The sequence below is a fragment of the Taudactylus pleione genome, unplaced genomic scaffold (genome assembly GCF_031769625.1).
Source record: "Taudactylus pleione unplaced genomic scaffold, aTauple2 ptg000041l, whole genome shotgun sequence".
NCBI classification, from domain to species: domain Eukaryota; kingdom Metazoa; phylum Chordata; class Amphibia; order Anura; family Myobatrachidae; genus Taudactylus; species Taudactylus pleione.
In genome coordinates this window covers 31,429,370-31,456,206 of record NW_028284443.1, presented here as the reverse complement: position 1 = coordinate 31,456,206, position 26,837 = coordinate 31,429,370, and the positions used below count along the sequence as shown (strand labels likewise).

The window sequence follows — 26,837 nt, the reverse complement described above, 5'->3', positions numbered from 1 at the left end:
CATTTGATACAATGTGAGCGAAAGTGTCAAATACAGCTAGTAATGACAGCTATTGCAACAACCTACTTGGACAACAAAAGCTAAAAATTAATTATTTTATATGTAAACTAAGGCACTGGTTTCTAGAATACTGCTGGAACCCCATGTAAAATGTTATATTTTCTGCAGAATGCTGAAGTCTCAAAACTGTACACTCACCATCCAGGCTGTCACAAAGTCCCCCATCCATGTGCCAACTGCTGCCACCTTCATAAAACTTTCATTCCTGATGCCCATGTATTCAGTTATAATGTATGGACTGTGGAAAAGAAGGGAAATGTTAGGTGTATTTAGTCAGCCTGTTTACTCATGAGTTTACTGGAAATACAAATGAAAGGTTTTAGTTTTTTTTAAATAAATACACTTGTTTTTGAAAAAGCTTTAAGTTGTTAATAAAGCTTAACATTGAATGCGCTACAAGCAATGTGATATGTGTGCTGCAAATCCTCAGTTTATACTAGGGATGGCCATCGGTGGGATGACCCATCCGTGATTACCATCGATGGCACACACACAAAAAAAAAAAAACACCTTTGAGGAACCATTGATGGTTTGCACCCCCTCGATGGCCACTACTGCTGGAGTTACAGTGGGCCAATTATAATGGAGGTGGGGCTTTACGGCTGCAGAGGCGGGGCTAAGCTCCCTCCTGTTAAAGGGAGAAAAAAAAATCATCCCCCACTCATTCATCAATGGCGGAGAATCATTGGTTCTCTGCCATTGATGGGATAACTAGTTAACCTTGGCCAACCACATTAGATGATGTTTTGAAAACATTGATGGTCAATGCCCATCCCTAGTTTATACCAAAACAGATTTAACAGATTAATCCAACAAAATGTATGTCCCACAGGTTACAACTGACATGGCTCAACTAAGTTACCAAAGTAATCTAACCAAAGATCACATATAACACTGGAGCATGCTATAACATTGCACTGAAGTTTACCTCTGGCACAAATCAAGGGCCCTCATTCAGAGCCGCTCGTTAGCGGCAGTACGCTCGTTCCGAGCGATGTTTGCACATCTGCGCATGCGTACGCTTTTTAGTACGCATGCGCGAACCAGTCAGTGCGGCCGAAAATCGTTTGTACGCTATATAGCGAGTGCCTGCTATTTTGAGTGACAGAATGAGGCGTATGTGGGTGGTAACAGGGGAAGGTGCTTGAAAATGGGGAGTGGAGATCCGAACGCAGGCGTGCTTAAAGGTCAAAACGGGCGTTTTATGGGTGTGTATATTTAAAACAGCAGCGTCAATGACCACGTCACTGGGTTATTTTAGAGCCAGAACTGCTCGCAAATTTGTGGTAGCAAACACCAACCACAAGAATAGCGAGCAGTTCATACGCTGGTCGATGTACTCGATTAATCTAATAAATAGCGGACATGACGTATGGTGTGAGCGGCCAGGGGGCGTTTTTAACAAATAAACGAGCGTATGTTTTGCTCGCTCGTTCAGACTTAGAGGTGTGAACAGACTGCAATGTGCGTACGGATCATTTGAATAGCCACCCCTTGTTTTTAAACGAACGACCGCAAATAGCGAACGGCTCTGAATGAGGGCCAAGGTTTCATCATGAAACACAATCAATCGAGCCTATCATCTAATTATGAAAGTGAAGAGACACCTACAGTATTGAGCTGTTTTAATAACATTTTATGGGAAGACAAATCTCAGTTAGCTTTGTAATAATGTCCTTTATGAAGGCAACTCCCCACTGTCGGAGGCAGTACAAGGGATTGAAAGATTTCTGAAATTTTTAAGGCTTTATTTTATTACGGTCCTGTGACCATAACCTTTTCATTGTTACAATTGCCCAATCCAAAATTAAAATTGGGCTCAATCATTTTTGTAGTTTCTGGTTTGAGGATTTACGCATCTATTATTCCTGGATTTCTTCAGATTCCCACATGCAAAAAAAAATTGTGCGCTTTTCAGTGTTACTGATATAAATCTATTAGCCTGCGCTTGGCACTACCGTAACCAAACAAGTGCAACAGGTTGCAACTGCATAAATATATTGTGACACAGTCAGGATAGGGGTCCCTCTCCTGGGGTAGATGGACTCCCTCTTTACACACACAGCAGCTGTAGAAACAGGATACAAGTCAGGGGTTCTCGTACAAACTGGTCGGCACCAGTCTTTATTGTGCCCAAATGAATATAAACATAAACAAAACATAAACATAAGTCCTAGCCTGGCTGGGCACTAGCTGCACAGCAGATTTCCTCTCTATAATAATGGTAGGGCCTATTGCCCTCACCATCAACAAAACACATGCACAGTACTTACAAGGATTATCACCAAATGTCTCTGAACAGGCTAGTCTGCCTGCTCTCCCAGGTGTGAGACACTCAGCCACAAACAAACCCACCTTATATTAGCCATTTCCAGCTGCAAGCCCTAATGAGCCTGTTACCAGGCTGAAATGCTCAAAACCTGGAGTGGCCTATGGATGGAGCCCTCCCTCTCCTCACATCCACACCCCCAGGACCCAAACCGGCTTTTCCAAAAGCCGACACTCTGACCTGCTTACAAAACAGACATCTCCTGGGGTTTTTTAGAACACATAGGCCAAAAACCTAGGACAAATGTACCTGCCATTGACCACTTTACCAGTGCTTCTATCACAATATAGATATTTTATATATATAATTTATTAAGATTGTTTGTACTTTATCCTATCCCTAATGACAAAGTAAATAACTTTGGATGTTGGAATACACTGCTTGACTATATGATTACTGATACTGCGAGTGCCACACCACACATTATGCTGTTTTGATCCTGACTGATTGTGAAAGCACCGGGTGAAGTTATGCTGTGAGTGGGAGTGCCGATCCCTTGTTGTACTTTCATGTGAGTTTGCCTACTGCAGGTGGGCATATTTGGATAAGGCACCCTACATTGTTATATAAGATTTGATCATTATGTGGATGCTTTGGTGAAGCTGTTTTGTGCTTTTTAATCTGGTTATCGGAAATGTGATTTTTGGATGCAGACTATTTCTCTTGTGGATAATCCAGCAATTATCTGGTTGAAGATCCAGCATTGGTGAAGAACCCCAGTGGTTATAGACTTTTACAATTGTTGATACTCTTCTTTTCTGAATCCGAAGCAGAGGCCATTCTCAGTAAGAAGCAACTTTCTGACCAGATTGTTTTTCGCCAAAGTGTGCAACTTACGCATTTTTGGGGGTCATTTATCATTAGGGGTGGTGTCCAAAGGGTTCTGAAAGAAATGCCCACAATTTTAGCCAAAAATAGGGATTTAGCATTTTTTTTCCGCCTGGTCTGGAATGGAGAAAAAGTTTCTCCAGTTTCTTTTCGCCAATTGCGTTTTCGCCTGTTTTTTTGGCGAAAAACAGCTGTTTTTGCCTATGGCGAAAAAAACAGCCGTTTTCGCCACTAATTGAATATGGCCCATTGTCTGAAAACTATGAGATATGGTAAGAACTTACCCTTGTTATCTCTATTTCTACAAAGTCCATAGAGTTTCACAGGATACCTTGGGGTATAGACAATGGCGGCAGACATCAGGCACCACAGAGTTTAAGTTTTCAGCCTCCCAGGATGCACTGGGGTTCCTCTCCTATACCCGTAACAAGCCATAGGCCGGAGTAGGAGAAGAAAGAGAGAGAAGAAAGTCTGGAACACACAAGACTCACATTCTCACTAGAAGGAGACGGAAAAACAAGTGACCAGATTAAAGCCCATCTGCAGTACAGGTGCGACAGGACGGGAGGTCCTGTGGAACCCTATGGACTTCGTAGAAATAGAGATAACAAGGGTAAGTTCTTACCATATCTCATATTTTTTACTTCAGGGTCCATAGGGTATCCACAGGATACCTTGGCAAAGCAGTATCCTTTAAGGGTGGGGACGCTCCTGTGCTGAAAGGAGAATCCACCGCCCGAAGGAAGCATCCTGAGAGGCGAAGGTATCAAAAGCATAATACCTCACAAAGTTATGGACAGAAGACCCCGTGGCTGCCTTGCAAAGCTGAACAGCTGAGGCACCACGGCAAGCTGCCCACGAAGGACCCACAGACCGAGTTGAATAAGCTTTAACAGAGGATGGTACAGGAAAGCCCTCATGAATGTAAGCCTCAGAAATCGCCATGCGAATCCATCCTGCCAAAGTTTGCTTAGTGGCTGGCCAACCCTTATTACGGAAACCAAAGAGGAAAACAAGGAGTCCGACTTCCGAAATTAATTGGTACGGTCAACATAAATCCTTAGAGCCCATACCACATCCAAGGAGGCCTCACCAGCTCACCAGCTGAGAGGTCTGGGGAATTAAAGGTAGGTACTATAATTTCCTTATTAATGTGGAAACTAGATACCACCTTAGACAGGAAAGGGCGAGTGTGAAGCACCGCCCTATCCCTATGAAAAATCAGAAAGGGAGGGCGACATGAGAGACATGAAGACCATGATCTAAGCCCGCCTGAAGGAAAGCCAAAACCTTGGATATCCTAAACACCTGAGGATCATAGCCTCTAGTGCGACATCATTCAAAGAAAGTATGCCACACTTTGTGGTAAATTCTTGTAGAAGCAGGCTTCCGAGCGCTGACCATGGTGTTAACCACAGAGCTAGAAAAACCCCTGGACCTTAAACGGGCTGTCTGAACAGCCATGCTGTCAAAGACAGACAACCCAGGTCCGGGTCATGGAAAGGACCTTAAGATAATAGGTCCGGACGTTGAGGCAACAGCATCGGAGTGTCTATGGAGAGACTCCGAAGATCTGAGTACCAGTGACGTCTGGGCCACGCTGGAGCCATCAACAGGAGCATGCCACCTCCTTACTTGAACTTCTGAAGTACTCGAGGAAGAAGGGAGAATGGAGGGAGAGGTACACACCTGGAAGGTCCAATGGGCCAACAAAGCGTCCACCAGAAGAGCCTCCTCGTCTCTTGTTGTTGACCCGTACACCGCGAGGAGACCATGAGACTTATCTCTGGAAGGCCCCACTCGTTCACTAGGAATTATAACACCTCCTGGTGAAGAGACCATTCCCCTGGATGCACATCCTGATGCCTGAGGAAGTCTGCTTCCCAGTTGAGGACTCCTGGTATGAACACTGCCAAGACAGGTGGGAGATTCCCTTCCACCCAAGCCAGAACGCGGGACACATGTGTCAGGGCCGCCTGACTTCTGGTTTCTCCTTGGCGGATTATGTAAGCCACTGTGGTGGTGTAGTCTGAATGGACTTGCACAGATCTTCCATGAAGAACCAGTCTACCTTGCTGAAGAGCTGTGAATACCGTACCAATATGTCGATTGGAAGAGCAGATTATGTTGTCAGTCTCCTTCCCTAAAGTAGTGTGGACCTGTCACAGCCCCCCAACCTCGGAAACTGGCATTCTGAGGGCCCAGTCAGAGATCCAAAAGGGGCATCCCTTGTTGAAGTGGGACGTCTGTAGCCACCAGGCCAGAGACAGCCATACCTCTGGAGAAAGCACCATTGCCAGTGTCTTTATCCGAAGGGGCAACCCATTTCATCAGAAGAAGATCGACTTCTGCAGAGGTCTGCTCATTGCCAAGTGAACGAACATTCGGCGACTCTGAAGACAAATATAAATCTTTGCCTGTAACGCAGAGATCTTTTCCTCTGTCACAAAGATACTTAGTTGTGTGAGGATCCACTTTCAGGTTATCAGCCAGCCGTGATTCTGCAACACAGATATTGTCCGTTGCAGATGGCCCTGAAGTACCTCCTAAACCCTGCTAAGAGCAGAAGGTCATCCAAATAGGATAACAGGCAGACTCCCTGCATCCACAGGCGGGCTGCCATAAATGCCATGACCCTGGTAAACACCTGAGGTGCTGGAGAGGCCAAAGGGCAGTACCTGAAACTGGAAACATGGATTGATCACTGCGAACCTGAGGAACCGCTGGTGAGCTAAAATAACTGGGACATGCAGGGAGGAATTCTGAATGTCCAAGGACACCATAAAATCCCTACGTTCCATAGCCAATATGATGGTCTCCATCCTGAACCGAGGGACCCTCAAAGGCTTGTCGAGGGACTTGAGGTTGAGAATAGGCTGGTAGGACCCATTGGGTGTCAGAACCAGAAAGGGGTTGTGTAAAACCCTGTTCCTCCCAGAGGCAACGAAACAGGCACTATAACCCCCACTTGGAGCATACAGCGCCCTACTTTCTGGAATTCCAGGGCCTTGTCTTGACTGACTGAAGGCCTGTGGTGAAAAATCGTCTGGGAAGCCTTCTGCGGAAGGAGAGGGGGAACCCATGAGAGACCACTTCTCCTACCCAAGTGTCTCTAGTAGTCTGATACCAGCAGTGGGCGAACTGAAGAAGTCGGCCTCCCACCCTTGGGTCCCCAGGGGGATGCCCGTCCCGACAGACTTAGGGCTTACCAGCAGATGTGACATCCGGGCATCTGATACACCAAGCCTGTTTCTTTGACTTGGTAGACTACCTGGCCCCTGACGGTCTAGGAAAGGACTGTTCTTTGTCCTTATTGGCTCTATTGGGCCCAGGGTCAGTCTAAAGTCCCAGACCCTGAAGGAACCTAGGCCGATGGTAGACATGCGGATTTAGCTGCTGCCAAAGTGCTCACAATCTTGTCCAGATTAGGGCCAAAGAGGACCTCACCATTAAAGGGTAAGCATTCCAACCCTTTCTTGGAGTCTGCATCAGCTCTCCATGAGCACCACCGCAGGAAGCACGCCACCACTGCTGCTGAGGAAATTCTAGAAGTGAGGAGACCTATAACCAAGGCTGCCTCATTAACATATATGGATACAAGGCAACTGCCCCCGTTCCATTCTCTGGCTATCCAGCTTAGCTGGTCTGGAAGCACCCCCCTGTAAGGGAGTATAAAAGCACCACTTTGCAACACGTAGCATTCGAGAGAACATAGGTAAGGTTTCAGTACTCAGTAGGAGTAATGAACAACAGGAAATGGATATTCTGCAGTTAACATTCCTGTGATATCATTGACGAAGGGAATTCCGCAGAATACTCTTGACACATACAAGTTTCGCGCCCGTGAAACCTCGCATTTGCGAAAAGGTCTCGCTTTGGCGAAAAAGTATTGCGCAGGCGAAAAAACATCGCTTTGGCGAATCGCAGACCACCTACCTAGTGTGGCATACATGCGAAACTACATCGCCGAAGCAAAGAGTAGGCGAAAAGGCTGATTCCGCCTAATGCGTGCCCCATGTTGGCTTAAGGGAAATCCCTGCAACATGGACTGGAGGTAGCCGTCAGTAGAGTGGAACAGCAGGGTGTACGTCATACCTGCAGATCCAACGGCATGGTTATCGCACACAGCATTCACTGGGTATAATGCAACCACATAGCATATACATATACTTATATATACTCACACACACACATTATAGTAGCAAAGTAAAATACTAGTCCTGTCTGATGCTTGTCAAGCCGCAGGAACTTACTGCATAAATATGGCAGAGTGCAATACCAATTTCCACAAATACATATGTCATAAATGTTAGAAACCCCTCAGAGTTCACATTACCCTCCGCTAACAGTACTTTGCTTGTGATATGTTTTAGCGGAGGAGAATAATCACGTTCACTCTCAGACATGATGAGTGTGAACGATGTGTATGTGACGCACCACACAGAAAAACACTTTTCATTTTAACTGTGAGGCAAGAAGCACCTTGCAGCACCGCACCGCAAGGGAAAGTCAGACAGTGCTAGCATATAGTCCAGTGTTGGCTAACCTTGACACTCCAGCTGTTGTGGAATTATATATCCCAGCATGCCCTGCCACAGTTTTAGCATGCCCTAATAGCAAAACTGTAGCAGTGCATGCTGGGTTATGTAGTTCCATAACAGCTGGAGTGTCAAGGTTAGCCAACACTGATATAGTCACATACAATGCAGAAATAAATCACCTGCACTACAGGCACTGTGATCAACTACGCAGACACAGAGCCTGGTAGGAAACAGTGCTGCATACACTGACCTCATCGGAGGAGAGGTATGCGGGGGACCCGGACCACGCTGTCCCCTGTATCAGAATCCAGCAGTGTTCGCCACTTGTATAAAATGGCAGCCGAGGAGCTGATAGGAGACAGGTCCGAGGGAGGAACGCTGCCACAGCCAGCCAGACCGCTGTGGAAAGGCACTGTGCAGTGGGGGAGGCACCGCCTGTGAGACAGGGAAGCACACACCCCTGGCATGCTATTAACCCCTGGGACGCTGAAGCATTTTCCATACTGCTGCAGCCCGCTGTCCCTGGTGGTCTAGTGGAAGCAAAGGATCAGTACCTTGCTCCACGCGCAACCTGTTCCCAGGGAGCCCCCTGCCTAGGGACAAATAAGACTGTGAATTGGCAGTAACCCACCGCGGGTTCCCGCTGCTTACCTGAATCCCTGTGAATCCGGCCACAGTCTGGAATACCGGGGTGCTCGCTAGCTGAGACCCTGGTACCCGCCAGCATCCCCGGATCAGTACCGGCGTTCTGGCCCGGTGGGGTGAATAAGCGGCAACATAGACCTCTAATTAGCTTGTCCATGCTGCCCGCTCATATTTATCTCAGCAACGCTGCTGGAAGAAACTTCAGGGCTGTTCCAACAGCCCCACTCTGAAGAGGTGATCCGACTCCGTGCCGGGCACCTACGAAACTGATTTGCCTTGGCTCAGGGGCGGGGTATAGGAGAGGGACCCCAGTGCATCCTGGGAGGCTGAAAACTGTAACTCTGTGGTGCCCAATGTCTGCCGCCATCGCCTATACCCCAAGGTATCCTGTGGATACCCTATGGACCCAGAAGTAGAAATAATAATTTGATCTTTCGGCCTGCTGACAAGAGAGGTGGCTTAGTCCTAAAGGATCTTAAAGATTATTGCACTGAAATTGAAAGGCAACCCCGGTAAATTCTTTTCACAAATCAGTGGCTGTGCCATGGGTTCCTCTGTAGCCCCTGCTTACACTAACATGTACATGTTTTGCATTGAAAAAGGAAGTATATTTCAGTGATTCAGTAGTTGCTTCCCAAATATTATTCTATACTCGTTTCATAGATTATTTACTTTGGAAGGACCCCAAGGATGCATTTATTGAGATCATTGATCAATTTAAGTCTAGGACATGTCCTATTAAATTTACTTATACCATAAGTCATACTGAAGTTAACTGTCTGGATGTGAAAAGAACTATAAGAGGCCAGGGTGTAAGCAAAATTTTACTTTTTAAAGAAACAGAACGGAATAAAATACTACGGTATAATAGCTTTCACCCTAAACCTCTACGTTTTAGTTTACCTTATTCTAATTTTTTTCTTGTGAAAAAAATTAACAATGATCCTTTAGAATCGGAGACTCAAATCAGTGCTATGATGTCTAATGGTGCATACACACGGTCAGATCCATCTTCAGATCCGAATGATAACTATTTTAAAAATCTGACGTGTGCAACGATAAACGATGTGCGTTCCCGATTGTCAGATAACAATATCTGACATCTGATGTGTTTGCAGTCAGTTTTGGACAATTTCCAATCATTTTAATAGAGTCAAAAATCGTTCAATCATCTTCAAATCATTCATCTGACATATCTGACTGTGTGTGTGCACCTTTAGTTTGTGGAATGTGGTTATGACAGACATGCATTATTACAGGCAAAATGTAAGGTTTTATCTCTTAATAGGGATGATCTAATTGAGAAATCCGTAAGGAAAAATATACTGCCCTTATTCCATGGGTTAATTCCTACAATGTGGGGAGTGAGTATCAATAAGGGCTCTAATACCCCTTTTACACCGGAGCTAAAACCCGGGTTTTTGAAGGGTTGACCCGGGCAGCTCCCTGGTGTAAAAGGGGAGATGGTTGGATCGCCGGGTCGAGTGACCCGGCAATCCAACCCAGGTAACTATCAGGGTTTAACACGGGCGTAGCCCGTGAAACCCTCCTGTGAGAACAGCGCACTCCGGGTCACGATGACCTGGAGTGCGCTGCTAGCCGGCCAATTGGTCCGGCTTCAGTGGCGCTTGGAGATGACGTCATCTCCAAGCGACCACTTTCACTCCGGAAAAGCCGGGTCTATGCAGACCCGACTCCGTTGTGAGAGGCGCCGACTTGGGAATATCCCGAGTCGGCGCCGGCAAAATTCTGGGTCTGACTCGGATAGGAACTTTGGCCCTCATTCAGACCCGGACGCAAGTGGCCGTTCGTACGTTCGGCGTACGTACACACATATGTTAATTCAAGCACTCGCTCGTATTTTCGAACGCATCTAAACATCCTCCCCAAACTCTACCGACCCCTCCTCTAACTAACGAGCGTGCCAAATAGCGAGCGTACATCCCCAATGTGGCTTGAAGGGAACGCACCCACAGGTACAAACCGGAAGTGGGTCTGTCAGATTCCGATTACCTGCTCCTTTATTCTGCCTACCTCCCTCAATCGTATCATGCCAATCAATATATCAATTATCTTAATTGGTTTTTTTTTTTGGACAATGCAATAAACTTTACTCTTGTCCGTGTTTGTGTTTACCCGCAGAATACGTACGGCTTAAACATTCGCTTTTCTTTGTCAAAATACATGTTTGAGCCAATTAAACATTTTGTTTTATTTGTTTTTAACCACGCATATTTTCCTGGGTTCATTTCTTTATTTAAATTTGCTTACGCATGTCACTGCATCAAGCCTATCATAACTCTCAAGAGCTTTGTGGCCCTGTCGAACACATGACTCATACACTAACCAATAGAATTGGTCCTGTTAATTACCCAAATACATTAGCCAATCAAATTTATTTTCGAGTCTTTATTAAAAATTATTTTTACCAAATACACCATTGCCATCATGAGAGCCTCGGCATTCACCAGGCGCGAGCTGCTGGTGTTAACCGAGGTCATGGACAGGCGGATCACCAGCCAGCCGCCCCCCATCACCAATAGAGAAAAGCGTTCCGCAAATGAGGAGGTACGTGGCCGTCTGCGTTCCTTCGGCTCACGCCGCCAGATCGGCCAGCTGGAGCGCAGGTGGTCCGACCTGCAACGGCGGACGCACCGCTTGCTGGCATGCTTTCGCATGCAGATCGCGGAAAGTAAGTTTTTGTGACTGTGGTTTTCATGTTTATCTTTGTACTCATATGTGCATGGCCATGTTTTCATGTATGTCCTATTTATTCATTGTATTCATATCTGCATGGCCATGTTTTCATGTATGTCCTCTTTATTCTTTGTATTCATATCTGCATGGCCATGTTTTCATGTATGTCCTCTTTATTCTTTGTATTCATATCTGCATGGCCATGTTTTCATGTATGTCCTCTTTATTCTTTGTATTCATATCTGCATGGCCATGTTTTCATGTATGTCCTATTTATTCATTGTACTCATATCTGCATGGCCATGTTTTCGTGTATGTCCTATTTATTCATTGTACTCATATCTGCATGGCCATGTTTACATATTTGTGTTTTCAAAAATTAGTGTTTAACTAGGTCTGGGTTGAAAATAACCACAATTTGTTTCCCATCTTTTAGGGGCAGAGCGAAGACTACGGCGTCAAAGACGGCGCTCTCGGCCCCTCTCCCCAACCCCAAGCCAAACATCCACACCCCAAAATTCCTGTATTTCCCCCCCCTCCCCAGCCTGCACAGACCCTGTTGAGGATGTTTCGGGGCTCCTTCCCCTCCATCCCAATTCCCCCTCTCCTCCAACCACCCCTCTCGTAACTACCCCCTCCCCTGAATCCCAAATCACCCCGTCAACCTCGATGGGGAATGTTGGCACCTCCGACGAGGACGAGGGAGTGGCTTCTGTAGCGGGCGTTATTTTGAACGGTATGTTTTGTTTTTTTTTCGTTTTTAGAAAAAACTGTTTGTATGTAATCCTGTGTCTGTGCCTTTTTTTGTGTGGTCTGTGAGAATTTGGTGTAGATTTCTGTTTGTCTTTACCTTTTACTGCTGATTTCCCCATACACATATCACACCTGTCAGAATCTGATTTTTTTTCTTGCAATTTTTGGGGGGTCCATTTTTGGGGTCTTGGTATTTTGGGGGTAATTCTGCTTTTGGTCACAATATTGTCATTTTTGGTTAGCTTGGTTTGGCTTGTTTTTTAATGTGGTTTCATTATTTATGTATTAAGCCCCACACTTTTCTAACCCACAGAGGAACAGAGGCATATGGCGGACTTAGCCGGATGTGTAGAACGGATGCGTGCCTACGTCATCGGGCTGCTGGTGGTCCTTGACCATATGTCTATCATCCTGCGTCCCTAATTTTTTTTTATCCTTTAAAAATAGTTGTCTACAATAAAAATTTAATCTTAACGTTCTGTCTCATTCCTTGTCTCCAAATCTGAGATTGTTTACACTGACATAAGTAGACTCTTCCAGCAAGTATTTGCAATTATTGTCACTAAGATTGTGTGTTGTATTTTGTAGGAAAACAGGCACAAGAAACACCTAACAGTAACAATCTGATTGGCCTTTTTTTGTGTTTGACAATTTATATATTACTACATTTTACAGGTTCCAATTTGGGGGGCAACCTGCTTAGGCCGAGATTAGAAAGCCAACTGATTGTACAGGATTCCTTTTGGTGTTGGTTTTGACCCAGAAAACATCTTTAAATTTAGCTCAACTTGCGTCATTACAGGATTACCCCTTATTAAATTTTAACGTGGGTGAACCTGGTTACACTTGCTTGTAATGGGCAATAAAATGGCCGAAATTACACTCTCCAAACATTTATTCACAACATAACTAAAATAACAAAGTGTTCACTCACAAACAATACACACAGTGATAAACAAAAATACAACCCATAAAACAACATTTGATAAAAAAAATGAAAAATCAAGAACTGGTTGATGAAGGACCATGCCAACATGATTCCACAAATGTTGCGTTGCAATATGGGTTCCAGAATATATATCCAATGTGTCCCCATGAAGGATTTTTTAGGGTAGCAGGAAGTAGTCATCGTTGGAGTCCCAAAGATTATGAAATCAAACAGAAGATGTGGGAAAAAAAAGAAAATAATTAGATGTTCTCCAAAAATCCTTACCACATTGTGTCTAAACACTGTTGTGTTGCCAATAATTACCTAAAATATCTGGCCACCACATCATCGCGTATGGCCCCCCCACATACTGACCTCCGACCAACCTCGGGGGGGCCATCCTCAGGTAAGGCATTCTCTGGCTGCATTGGGACACCACTCCTTATGGCGATGTTGTGAAATATCCCACACAGGACCACAATTTTCGAAACCATATCCGGCAAATACATGAGCTCGCCACCAGAGCGGTGGAGGCATCTGAATCGGCCTTTTAAAAGGCCGATACAGCGCTCCACCACTTGCCTGGTGGCTGTAAGTGCAGAATTAAAATTACTTTGTGGCCCTGGTGTGGGAGCCAAATAAGGAGTGAGCAGCCAGGGCGTGCAAGGGTAGCCACTGTCTCCTGTGAAAAAGAAGTGACAACATCAGGATCACTGTGTATCAAGCTTAACATTGTTATGTACTAAAGGTCTCCACTTACCCAGAAGCCACGCATCACCAGCTTGTAGGTTGTTTAATTTGTGCCATATTCCTGATTGCCGGATGACGAATGAGTCATGTGCACTTCCGGGTAATTTTGCATTCAGGGACAGGATCTGGAGGGAGGCATCACATACCACCATTACATTCAGGGAGTGATAGTGTTTACGGTTGCGAAATATGGCCTCCAGCCGTGCTGGAGGCTGAAGTGGTATGTGAGTACCATCCACAACCCCTATGATGTGTGGGAAGCCAGCTATTTGGTAAAAATTGGCCTTCGCCACACTAAGGGCACCCATATCCAAAGGAATTTGAATAAAATGATGGAGGTGCTTGAAAAGTGCCTCCATCACTGCCCTCAGGATCCGGGAAAAGGAGGATTGGGAGATTCCCGCCACTATTCCCACCGTTGTTTGAAACGATCCTGAGGCACAGAAATGTAACACCGCCATAAATTGCGTCAGTGGTGGTATTGCTGTAGGACTGTCAATTTGCCGCTCAAGATCACTCTCTATTAATGAGAGAGTGTCTATGATGATTTTGGGCGGAAGACGGTAGCGTCTTAAAACCTCATCATCGGGCATTCCAAAAAGGGTGACACGTGTTCGATATATCTGGGGCCTTGCACGCCTACGATGCCTACGCCTGGGACGAGATTGAGGTTGGTCGGCTTCCGGGAGCATGGCCAGAACAATCCGACCAAGATCAACCTGAAATGGCAAGATTTGAATGTAAGGTTTTTTTCCCCCCCAAAAAATGAAATTTTACTTAGCTTGATGATACAATCCAATGATGCTTACATGCCGGGGTATTGTCATGATTGGCCAAACCTATAAATAATCACAATTTAAAAATGCAACAATTTAGGGTGGGCATTTAGGAATCTAAATTGGGTGCAAGACAAAACAGAAAAGGGGAGAAACACACATTTGGGCAAAGAGCAAAACGACAGTGCGCAGACTACCTCAATTTGGGCCCAAATGTATTAAACAAATGCTAAAGGGAAAACACAACCAATTTCACGGGTCTAAATAAGCATTTAAAAATGCGCTAATTAGTTTGCAAATACAAGTCACAATAGAAACAGATAAAAATACGCAAATTAGTTCGCAAATACAAGTCACAATAGAAACAGATAAAAATGCGCTAATTAGTTCGCACATACAAGTCACAATAGAAACAGATAAAAATGCGCTAATTAGTTCGCAAATACAAGTCCAAAAATACGCAGATATAAAAACACAAAATATTTCATACATTTTTGACTAACAAAACCAAAGGTTAAAAGTGTAAGGTCAAACAATGTTGCGTAAATACAAACATGAACATTTAATAAACAAGTGAAAAAAATAACTTACCAATAGAGAATATATAAGTCTCCGGATCAAAAGGTCGTTGGGGCAGAGCCAAAAGAAACCTGACAAAGGCGAAAATTGGAAACATTAACGAGCCAAAATTCACGAAAAGAAGGAGACACAAATTGAACAAAAGTTAGACGGCCAAAAACTTACCAAATAAATACACGCCAAAAAAAAAAAACCACCAGAAAAAAAGCGAACGGAAAAAAATTAAAGAAAAAAAGACAAACCAAAAACAACTCCCAACAACGCCAAATCCAAAACCCGCCAACAATCCACTCCGACCAACGTAACCTCCAACAACCAACAACCGCCACCTCGACTCGAGACGCCCCAAGCCATAAATAGTGTTTAGTTTGCCGCACAAATTAAGGAGGGATCATAGGAACGCACAATCAATGATGCGGCTGAAAAATAAGGATGCATGTATAAATACGTCCCGAGCCAAAAAAAACGTTCTGGTGTATTTCTTGTTTGGAGATAAGACATGGCTACAGACCATGGAAACAATGGCCAACAGTCTGCCGGTAAGTATTTCAGGCATTTCAAAACAATGATTAATTTGAAACATAATATAGTGCAAGTTGTGAAGCTTAAAATTCTCAACATTTAAACAAATAGGTGAGGAGGATGACATGGAAGAGGCTGCTGGGCCCAGTATTCCGGCCAAAGCTGGTAAAAAGAAAAGGCAGCCACAATTCACAAGAAAGGAGATGGAGGTTTTGGTTCAGAAGTGTGTGGACATCCTGCCACAGGCAGACAGGAAAATGAGTGCAAGCCAGAAGTGGAGAATGTGGGAGGAGGTAGCCAGTGCTGTCAATAGGGTGGGTGATTATGTCCGTCTAGCCCGGGATGTCAAACGGCGGTAAGTAAAAACTTGACCCCCCTAAAACCAAAACCCATTTAAAACAAAAGGATAATGGTTCCAATTTCACCCACAGATGGGCCGACTTCAAATATCGCCTGAAGCAAAAACTGGCGGACAGGGCTAGGCATGCAAGGGGTACAGGTGGGGGAACCACCCCTGTGTCATTGGAGTTGAATGATTTAGAAGAGCTGGCACAGGGGTGTGTGCAGACTGTGGAGGTGTTTGGCGTGTCCAACATGGATAAGGACATGCCAGACTTTGCGGCTCCTCATGTTGTCCAAGGTAAATATTGTGATGTCACCAACTCTGAAATGTTATTGTGCCAATATGTAGATTCTAATGCGAGTCTTTTATCATTTTTCCAACAGAGACACAGGCGGATGAGTCTGCTCCAGAGGGGAGCCTTGGCCGCAGAATTTCTGCTGGCTCTACAGGGGAGGAACCAGTACATCCGGCTGAGGACCCTGCAGAAGCCAGTCCAGGGCAATCCCCCTCGCAGGCAGTGTCCCTCCTCACAGAACTCAATTTTAAATCGGATTTCCATACGGAGATTCTGCAGAGGATGGACGCCAGTCTGGTACGGGTGGCTGAGGCCCTGGAGCAAAATGCTGCGGCCAACGTGACCATTGGTCAGGCCCTGGCGGAAAATACCAGGGCCAACATCCGCATCGCCAATGCCCTGGAGCAGCTCGTTCGCCAGCACATGGTGGAGCCGACCTCCCTTCCTGCCGGAACATCAGGATCCTCCACCTCTGGCACAACATCAGCCAATCCTCCAAATGTGCCTAGTCCAGAGGCCACAACATCTGCCTCTGGACGGGCCAGCCCGATGACATCCCGGACCCGGTCTGGCGCCCTCCCTCCCCCAGCCAAACGGGGGAAAAAACGTTGACAGCACTGGCTACTTTTCCCACACTCCTTCTGTGCTTGCCCCATATTCCTTTCTGGCCAAAACTTCCCTCTCCTTTCTTGTGAATTGTTTTTAATTTTTAGCTTTAAGTTTCCATACCTTTTATGTTTGCACAATTAAAAATTTTTTTGGGAATAACACTGCAAAAAATGTTTGGGCCAAAAATGTGCATGAAAATGTTTTTATTTTCTAATAAATTTTAAAAAAATGTTCGACATTGTATTCTGACATTATTGTAGAAATGGTTTACATTTAATCCTGGTCCACAAGGCAAAAACGAGCTCCCCCAAAATTTAACCGAAAAAAAAAAAGGGCTCTTTAAGGAACACTTTAAAATTTACATAAGGATGCAAATTCTCCAGGCAAAAGCAAAATGGAAAAAAACACACAAACATGATGACATTATTGTTACAATAGCCCAAAAACCAATTATCAACCCCAAAAAAACACCAACAAATGTACGCTAATTGATTGTGTAATCCTGACATTAGCAGCTATGATTTCCACCTGCGTACGGTTTTGTGCTAACCCAAAAAACTGATTTCAAAACACATTCCAAGCCGGTTTTCAATACAACACTAACTGTTTTTCTGACAAGCCGTGATTAATCGATGCAACATCGTGGAGGGCCAGGACGGAGGAGGCGGCCATCGCCAATGTGGTCGAGTAATCCAGACCCTAAGCTGTGCGAGCATTTTGAACGGAAAGAGGATCATCCAGTGACGTATGAGTTGGTACGAACACATTTGACGTTCGCATCTGATAATGTATGTACGCCCCAAACACGCCTCGCCACGTTTTTCCATCTCCACCCCCGTCAACGCCCAAAATCGCCCTGTTCTGTCAATCACATTTGACATGTCACTTTCTGTACGCTATTTGACGAACGAGACAAAAAAAATCGCAATATGCCGTACGCACATGCGCAGTGTTACACCGACGCATGCGCGCTTTCTCAACATCGGAACGCAACGAGCGTACTGCTGTTAACGAGTGGCTCTGAATCAGGCCCTTTGTTCCAACTCCGGGTCAGACCCGGAATTTAGGTGGAAAAGGGGTATAAGAGTATTTGACCCCTTGCTCAATCTGCACTGACCTTATTTGACAATGTTAAATTGATGTAATGTTATAACTAGAGAACGCAACTTGCGCGATTATCTTGTTAAAACAGATGTGACCCATCTACTTAATTATTATTATCATTTATTTATATGGCACCACAAGTGTTCCGCAGCGCCTTACATAGTACATAAAACGAATAAGTGAACAAGGAACGAGTAACTTACAGTACTTTACCGTGCAGGACAAGGACACGATTTATATACATTGCTGCAATAGATTAAAGCACTCACAATAAGCAGCCGGGAGTTGGCAGTCACGTGTTAGGTGCCCTTATGGGGAGTAAAGAGTAGAAGAAACTGTAAAGAGAAGCACATGAGGGAAGAAGTCCCTGCTCGTGAGAGCTTACATTGTAAAGGAATAACTTAATAACAAACCTGAACATTTCCGGTCTATTCGTAATGGTTGTTTTAGATGCGGCTGTACTACATATCGCTATCTTATTGTGGAGAATACCTACCAACACCACCAGTCCAACAAAACCATTCATATTAGACACCACCTTACTTGCACATCTAGGTGAGGATGGCTGTACATCCATCCACTTTCAGGGCTGCTATTAGTACTGCAACTAGCGACCAGCCTCTTGCTAGAAATATTGTTGGGACAGCTCATAATTTGGTGGTGTTAAAATATAGAATAATCGACCACGTACCTACCTCTCTTTGAAGAAGTTTGAACCCATGATTACCACCTCAATGTGATTCCAGGTGGATAAAGAGACTTGGCACATTGGATCCTAAGGGGCTTAATAATTACTTAGGTCTTAATCATTTTTAACTATTAGATTAATTTTAGTTACATTGGTGGTTATCGTTGCATGTTTACTTGTGTACACTTTTTGGTTACCTGTTCTTATGTTCACCATAAATATGATCTTACATTACAGTATATTTTTGTATTATTCATGTAGTATTATTGGTATATATTTGTATTATTGCTTATTTGAAGATGCCCGTATCTGTTTATAGTGGCCTGTAACCTTGGTGATGATGCACAGTCGGTGAACACAGTGGCTCAATGACGTTCCTGTGGAGGGCCTTTTCTTGAAGCCTGGTGTCATTGTAGAGTTTAGGGCAGGTTTAGGTTCTGCAGCAACATGACTGGAACCCTCACTTTGAGGAGAAGCTTGTGGGCTGGGAGCCAGGAGGGTTGAGGGTGTCGAGGAACTCCACGCAGTAGTGAACCATGTCATCCATTTGCACCAATGAGTCCACAGACCTGTACTCCATCTTTGCCCCTTCGAAAGACTGAAGTACAGTGCCATTAATGATGGTAGTCCTGTCATTCTTAGTGGACCAGAATAGCAAGTGCACACAGCCAGTTCATGGACTTTTGTTTGTATATCGGCAATATCAGGGTGTATCCTGGCTGTGATGTCTGCTAGGGTCTTCACTACTGTAACAAGAATAGGGAGAGAACTACCTTGGCGCAAATGGACAACTAGCAGCCTATTCCCAGATTAGGATACACTCAATCTGTTTAGTCTTCACTACTGTGCCTAGGCATGCAGGGATAGTCACCTTCCGCTCTGATTCTTTTCCCCTCCCTCACCTCTGAAGTAACACATTACCCCCGCTCACCCTGTAGTGACACATTCCCCTCCATCACCTGTGTTGTAACACATTCCCTTCCCTCATTCTGTAGTAACATAATACACAGGTTAGGGAGGGGACTGTCAATTAACACATTATCCTCCCTCACCTCTATACTTACACATTCCCCTCTCACTGCTAATGTAACACATTTTCTTTCCTCACCTGTGTAGTAAAACATATTCCTCCCTCACCTGTGTAGTAACACATTTCTTTCCTCACACAAGTTATCATAAACTTTGTCAGCTATTGTATTTGAGTATTTTTTAGATTATGGGACCAGCAAAATGTTTATGATAATTTGATCCTATTAAAGTATTTATCTAGTTATAGAATGGTATTGCTGTAATTATAATTTACTCCACCAGGTTTCTAGTAGGCATAAAAATGTGTTTCTATAGGAAATATTATAAGAATTGATCTTGTGGGAAAATGTTATTGCTGCTATTATGATCTATTAGTCAAGAGTTCCCCTTTGTGACATATAGGATACTTTTGATCCAGTAAATAATTTTGTTCTACATTGAATTATTTGGATCTGTTACACCTTTGTTCTAGGTATGTACTCACAATTTTTATTCATATATACGGTTTTATACTTCTGATCCTTCACCTAAGGCTAGGCCATATAAGCCGTCACCTGAAATTCTGCATTGTATACTTTTGAAGTATCACATGATGTGAAAAAATGCAATAAAAATTCAGGTGACAGCTTTATATAGCCTATTTCACTGTATAGTTTTTACCCCTTAAGAAGTCCTAAAGGATAAAACGCTTAGGTTTTTTTTTACTCCGGTGAAGGTACGTGTCAACAGATAGGAGGAACCTGCAGAAAGAACTAACAGCAATAAAGGAGGAGGCAGGATAAATTACTATCTTCCCTAGTTGTGACAATTGATGTTTGAACACTATGTAACTACTGTAAGCATTTTTAATTTGCATACAATTGTTTTAATAAAAATATTATGGATATCAACTAATGATTGGCCATTTGGCCTCTTTTCTGTGTTTTTGGTGAGAGGGTTCAATTTTAGATTATACCGGACATCCCAGCTTCACTATCGGAGGACCAACTGACTGAAAGGTTTTGATATTGTGTCTACCACTGAAGTTTCACTCACATATGGATATATGAAATTTTCTCTCCATACATATATCTGGATATTTGGAATTTATTATTTCTGCTTTGTCGTCATATTGATAGTATTCCATGTTCATACTTGAAGATATTAAGACAAATGGTAATTTTGGTATCATTTGGTGCCCTCAGGTGTTTTCTATACATGCGTGTGTGTATTAAAACTTGGTAACAGTAAGGAAACTTTCCCTAGATTTCCCTAATGTTCAGCCATCCTTGTTAACCTACTCCTGCGGCAGACGATTGGTACCGGTAATCAGTGATTTTTGTATTATAACATTCCTGATGAAAATCTATTAAGATTGAAATGTTGAATTACCAACACTGGTCTCTGACCTTCTTTTGATTATTTTCTACGAGTGCGTCATCTATGCTTTGTATTTACCCATTTGGGAAGGACACCGGACTTGTATTGAGCAAGAGTGTCAAGCCTGTGTTGTGTATATTATATATATATATATATATATACATACATACATACATACACATACATACATACACACACACACATTAAATATATATATATATATATATATATATATATATATATATATAGACAACACAGGCTTGGCACTCTTCCACAAAGCTCAATACAAGTCCGATGTCCTCCGCAAACGGGTAAATACAAAGCATAGATGACGGCGGCACTCGCAGAAAATAATCAATAGAAGGTCAGAGACCAGTATTGGTAATTCAACATTTCAATCTTAATAGATTTTCATTAGGAATAAGTTTTAATACAAAAAGCACTGATCACCGGTACCAATCGTCTGCCGCAGGAGTAGGTTAACAAGGATGGCTGAACATTAGGGAAATCTAGGGAAAGTTTCCTTATTGCTGCCAAGTTTTAAAGACCATTACACTTAGCAGATTTACTCCAAAAGGGGTTATAAACATGGATTTTATGTATGTCTGTTTGCACTGTTTACATACATATGCAGTTCCGTATTTTATTATAAAACATCTTTTAAGCTCTTCCTTTTCATGAGATTCTCTTTCAACTAAATCACTTCACCTGCTACCACAACACCCTTTATATGGTCATTTTATTTTGCACTGCTCTAATAGCATTCTATTTGAGACTGTCAATATTGCTATCCATTTGGTATTAATCCATCTAATCACAATGACTCCCTAATTGGATTAATCTTGCCCAATGAGTATATGCACTTTCCAGTGATAGTTCCTTATCATTCATTGAGGTTTTATTTTTATTTGGTGCACATATTTACGATTTCATATGTATTTCTTTTGTGTTACATATTAAATTTGAAACAATTTTATCTAGCTGTATGTTTGCTTAACACAATTTTATCACTGTTATTTATATTATCTTTATTCACATCTTAACTTACAATAATACAGAGGCTTTTTTCTACAGTGAAAATATAACATATTACATACCAAACAGTTAGACATTGGTTTTGATTACTCTAGTGTGGTGGTTCTCAAAATCGGTCCTCAGGACCCCACACAGTTCACGTTTTGCAGGAGCACAGGTGTATTCATTACTCACTGACACATTTTCAAGATCCACAGGTAGAGCTAATAATTTCTCTTGTAATTCTGTTAGGAGACCTGGAAAACATGCACTCTGTGGGGTTCTGAGGACCAAGTTTGAGAACCTGTGCTCTAGTGTAAGCTAACAAATGCAAATGTCAGACTGCTTGCTGTGGGTACATCTAATTTCTGCTACCTGAACTAAGGTGCGTGTATATATATATATATATATATATATATATATATTTTTTTTTATTTTTTTTTGTACATATGCATGGTTTGTAGCGGTCCTTATTATCATTGCTTGTATCACCTTATCATTGTTAGATAGATGAGCCTAAAAACAGGTGCATTTACACGTATGCACAACTTTGCATAGCCCCCAATTCAGTTGAACACCCTCACTGAACTCTGTCTACGTGCAAACACCCTATTACATTGGAGCATGTGTAGTGCAATAGCCAGGGCAAGGAGTACTGCCGGGACTGGAGTCCCGGGCCCGGACACTCAGACAGAGAGGGGGGCCCGCTCCTACTGCACGGTGCATGCTACTACAGTCAGTTAGTGACAGGGGAGGTAGGCTCCTACCGGTGATCCGCCCGCTAGAAACTACCCCGCACAATAAAGGTGAATGACAGGGGGGCCTGCCTGCTCCACCTCCTACAGCCCGCAAACCCGTCCACTTTGCCTCCAATTACTGCCCCACCCTTCCGCTTTGCCTCCCACCATCCTGCTGCTCTGCCACTTTCCTACCACCTGGCCATGCTGTGCAATAAAGTTTTATTTTTTTGAGCCAGCACGCGTGACATCATGACATCACGCTGCTGAAAGAGGAGCAGTGGAGTGTGAGGACGGTGCAGTCAGGAGACTCGGGACAGAAGTAGGAGCCGGTAAGTGACTTGTATCATGTCTTCTTGGATGCTGGCTAGGGCTGGGGAGCTGACACAAGGGCTAGCAGGGCTGGAGAGGCAGAAGGAGACTGGCCGGGGTTAAAGGGAAACAGTCGGGAAGCCGATGGACGGAATGCCGACCGCCGGCTTCCCGACTGTACAATCCCGGCAAGGGCTAAATGACAGGCGTCGAAATCCCGACTCCTGTCATTTTCCCTGCAACGGGAGACCGACACCCGGCATACCAATCGAAGGTAAGCCGGCGACAAGTGCAGACAGCTGCGGGGGGGAGGGGAGGGTTAGGTTTAGGGTTCCCGGGGGGGGGGATTTAGTGTCAGGTACCCCCCCAGGACACTTGGGGGGAGAGGTTAGGGTTAGGCATCTGTCGGGATTTGAACCGCCGGCCATACTGAATACGTGTTAGGGAGTCCTGCAGGGCTGAAGAGATTTGACAATTGTTTTTATGTAGGAAGAGAGAGAGGGGGGGGCTGCCTATTTTGACAGTCCAGCGCCCCACAATATCTAATGGCAGCCCTGGCAATAGCACACACGATAAGTGTGCCAAACAGACATGCATTAAACTCTACATCACTGTTTCCCAACTCCAGTCCGCAGGGACCCCTATGTATTACAGATCTACAGTATCACTAAAGAAATAATTAGCATCACCTGTGGATCTAATTATTTTTAGTCCCAGGGCCAGACTGGGACTAAAAATAGGCACTGGCATTTAAAGAGCGCACAGGCCTAACTCAAGACAGCATCTGGCTCCTGGCATAGACTTACTATTCCTGGCCCCTCTATGTTCTTAGTCTATGCTCTTACAAATATAATTAATATTAGATCATCATACAAGTACACATCATTCTTTGTACTAAAAATGTAATACCTACAACAGAGCTCATCCTGCAGGGGATTCAAACATGTGCCATAGTCAGCTGTTACTGATGTAGGTCACACACAAAGAAAAGGGAAGGCATTTTCCCAACTGACCAATCCCTAGCTTAGTAGTTGTACAGCATTAGATAGTATTCACTGCAGGATTTTTTAGGGCAGGGGTGCTGAACGCAGAGCACACATCTGTGCACACCAAAGCAGAGCTGTAACTACACATTTTAACAAAAGAGCGTTTGTGCCGCAACCAACAGGAGAAGCATGCACAGCGCGTGCCTAAGGCACGCGCCCAAAAATCCAGGTGTGGTCTGGCTGGGAAGGTGCGTAACCACATAGTAGTACCCCCAATTCAAATTATGCCACAGAGTAGTGCCTCTTAGTCACATTATTATTATCCTCTATTTTTATGGTGTCGTAAGTGTTCTGCAGCGCCTTACAAAGTACATTACCAAATAAGTGCACAAGAAGCCAGTGACTTACAGTACAATACAGGACAAGTATATGCTGCATTAGCGATCATAGTGCTCAAAATAAGCAGCAGGGAGTCGGCAATCAATTGTTAGAGCTATTTTGAGGAGTGAGAAGTAAAAGAAAGTATAAGGAGAAGCACATGAGGGAAGAGGGGCCTGCTCACGAGAGCTTACAATCTAAAGAAATTATTACGCCGCACAGTAGTGTCCCTTATTCACATTAAGTCACACAGAAGTGCCCCTTTTTCACGTTACATCACACAGTAGTGCCCCATAGTCACATTGTTACACAGTAGTGTCCCTTAGTCAGGTTGCACTACACGTTAGTGTCCCTTCTTCACACTACACTGCACAGTAGTGTCCCTTATTCACATTACATCACACAGTAGTGTCCCTTTATCACGTTACGTCAGTGTCCCTTTTTCACGTTACGTCACACAATAGTGTGCCTTATTCACTTTACACCACACATTAGAGCCCATTCAAGTTATGCCACCCAGAACCCATTCACGTTATGCCACACAGTAGTGCCCCTTATAAATTGTGCCATGCAGTAGTAGTGCCCCTTATACATTAAGTGAACACAGACAATAATGCCCCTTCTAAAACATTATGCCACTCACAGTAATACCCTGGCATCTGCAGATGGCGTCTGTCAGCAGATCGTGAGGTGTCCGAAGATGGCATCCAGTCAGCTTCTCGCCCGCCCTTGCCGCGTTTTTCATCCATCAGCCGGCAGCGTCACAACATAACCGCGGCCACACGTAAGACTCCAGTGACTCCACCATGTCCTGAGCATGGTGCCGCCAGGCAATCCTGCTGGCAGCTCACAGGAGCTGTCAAAATGTAATTCCCAGATTACACCCGGGCCTGGCCCTGCCGCGCATCTCATACCCAGCCGTATCACTAAGTAATGACGTGGCCCAGGGCCAGATTAAGACTTGTAGGGACCCCGGGGCAATTAGATTATGGGGGTCCCATCAATAAAATTGCCAGGGAGAAGAAAGGGGGAAGGGAGAGAGAGAAACAGAGAGAGTGAGGGAGGGGAGAGAGTAAGGGAGGGAGAGAGAGACAGGGAGTGAAATACATAGCGGCCTATTCATCGTCACTTAATTTTTACAAAAGCAGAGAAAACTGAACATTTTCACCTGCAATTGTAGAAAGTGGGTTTTTGGGCCATTCATCAAGAAGGAGATATCTCAGCATTGTGCCAGAGACTACTGCGCATGCGCATGTCTCTGATAACATGGCTTCTGTGCCATTGTATGAGAGACACCTTTACTTCGCATGTGCAGGTCTCCGGTAACATGATGCATGCGCATTGGTACCTCTATTGACACCTCTATTTCTGCTGCTGTTGCAGCGCTGACGTGGGTCTCTGGAGAGGTATGTATTAAACATGGGTGCAGGGTGTGCTGTGTGGGCACGCTGCACACCTTGCACCCATTACAGACACACCAATGCCTGTGAACCATCTAGGACAGTGTTGGCTAACCTTGACACTCCAGCTGTTGTGGAACTATATATCCCAGCATGCCCTGCCACAGTTTTAGCATGCCCTAATAGCAAAACTGTAGCAGTGCATGCTGGGTTATGTAGTTCCATAACAGCTGGAGTGTCAAGGTTAGCCAACACTGATCTAGGAGATCTGTAAAACATGAACTGTTAGGGGTCCCTGAGAACAGGAGTTACTGTAGGAAATACTACTATCATCGTCACTATGCTGTACATGTAAAAATACATAGATGTAAAGAAAACGAATATAGATAATCCTCCATAAAATTATCCTAATTTAACAAACTTATTTTAAGTGCAATAATTACTTAAATTAAGGACCTTTGTCTTCCTCCTGTTTAGGAGTCTGGTATCAGCATTTAGTCAACAGTGTGTATTACTGTGCATGCACTGTGATATGATGCCTGTTATACAGTGGCGTTCAGCAAGTTAAATGGTTGGGGAGGCGCACATAGAGATAGGTCTGCGTGCTTTGAGCCTGTCTCACCCCCTACTCACTCTCCCCTCACTACACTAAGCTTCAGTATCCATTGATTCTCCTATCTGCATCACTGTGTCTTCTCTTGCTGCTGCTGAGTGAGGTCCGATTTCTACACACTGCAGTGCACTTCCTGGTCACATTACACATTGAAAGTGCTCATCAGTGCTTATGGCATGCCTCTATTAGCACTCTTTCCGTGCAGCTAACTGCCCATGGTGTGGCTGCCCACCCCCAGCATGGCAAGCAGTGTCTGACAATCAGAAGCAAGGCTGAGCTGTTCCTTCCTGATCTCTCGTCTCCCTGCAGTCCCAGGGAGCTCCACAAATCTGTGAGTGTTAACTATAAAAACAATTACAATAAACAAAAGCAAATTTTTATATGTTAGAAATATATTTTGTATTATTTAATCATTTTTATATCAAATCTCAGGAGTATGACAGTGGAGGCTATGCCTATCCTGCCTAAATGTCCCTGCTGTTATATGCTTACTATCAGGGCCGCCATCAGGGGGGGACTGCCAGTACTCCTGTACTGGGCCCGGACAGCTGAGGGGCCGGCC

General features: G+C 44.2%; 1 protein-coding gene across 2 annotated transcripts in view; it reads right to left on the bottom strand.

Moving 5' to 3' along the window:
• The window catches only part of TMEM117 (transmembrane protein 117), a 493,666-nt gene that overhangs the window by 188,370 nt on the left and 278,459 nt on the right, over positions 1 to 26,837 (bottom strand). For both annotated transcript variants that reach the window (XM_088458029.1, XM_088458025.1), the window contains exon 4: positions 199 to 298. In XM_088458029.1, the coding sequence (XP_088314155.1) occupies positions 199 to 298 (100 nt within the window). The remainder of the gene's footprint in view (positions 1 to 198; positions 299 to 26,837) is intronic.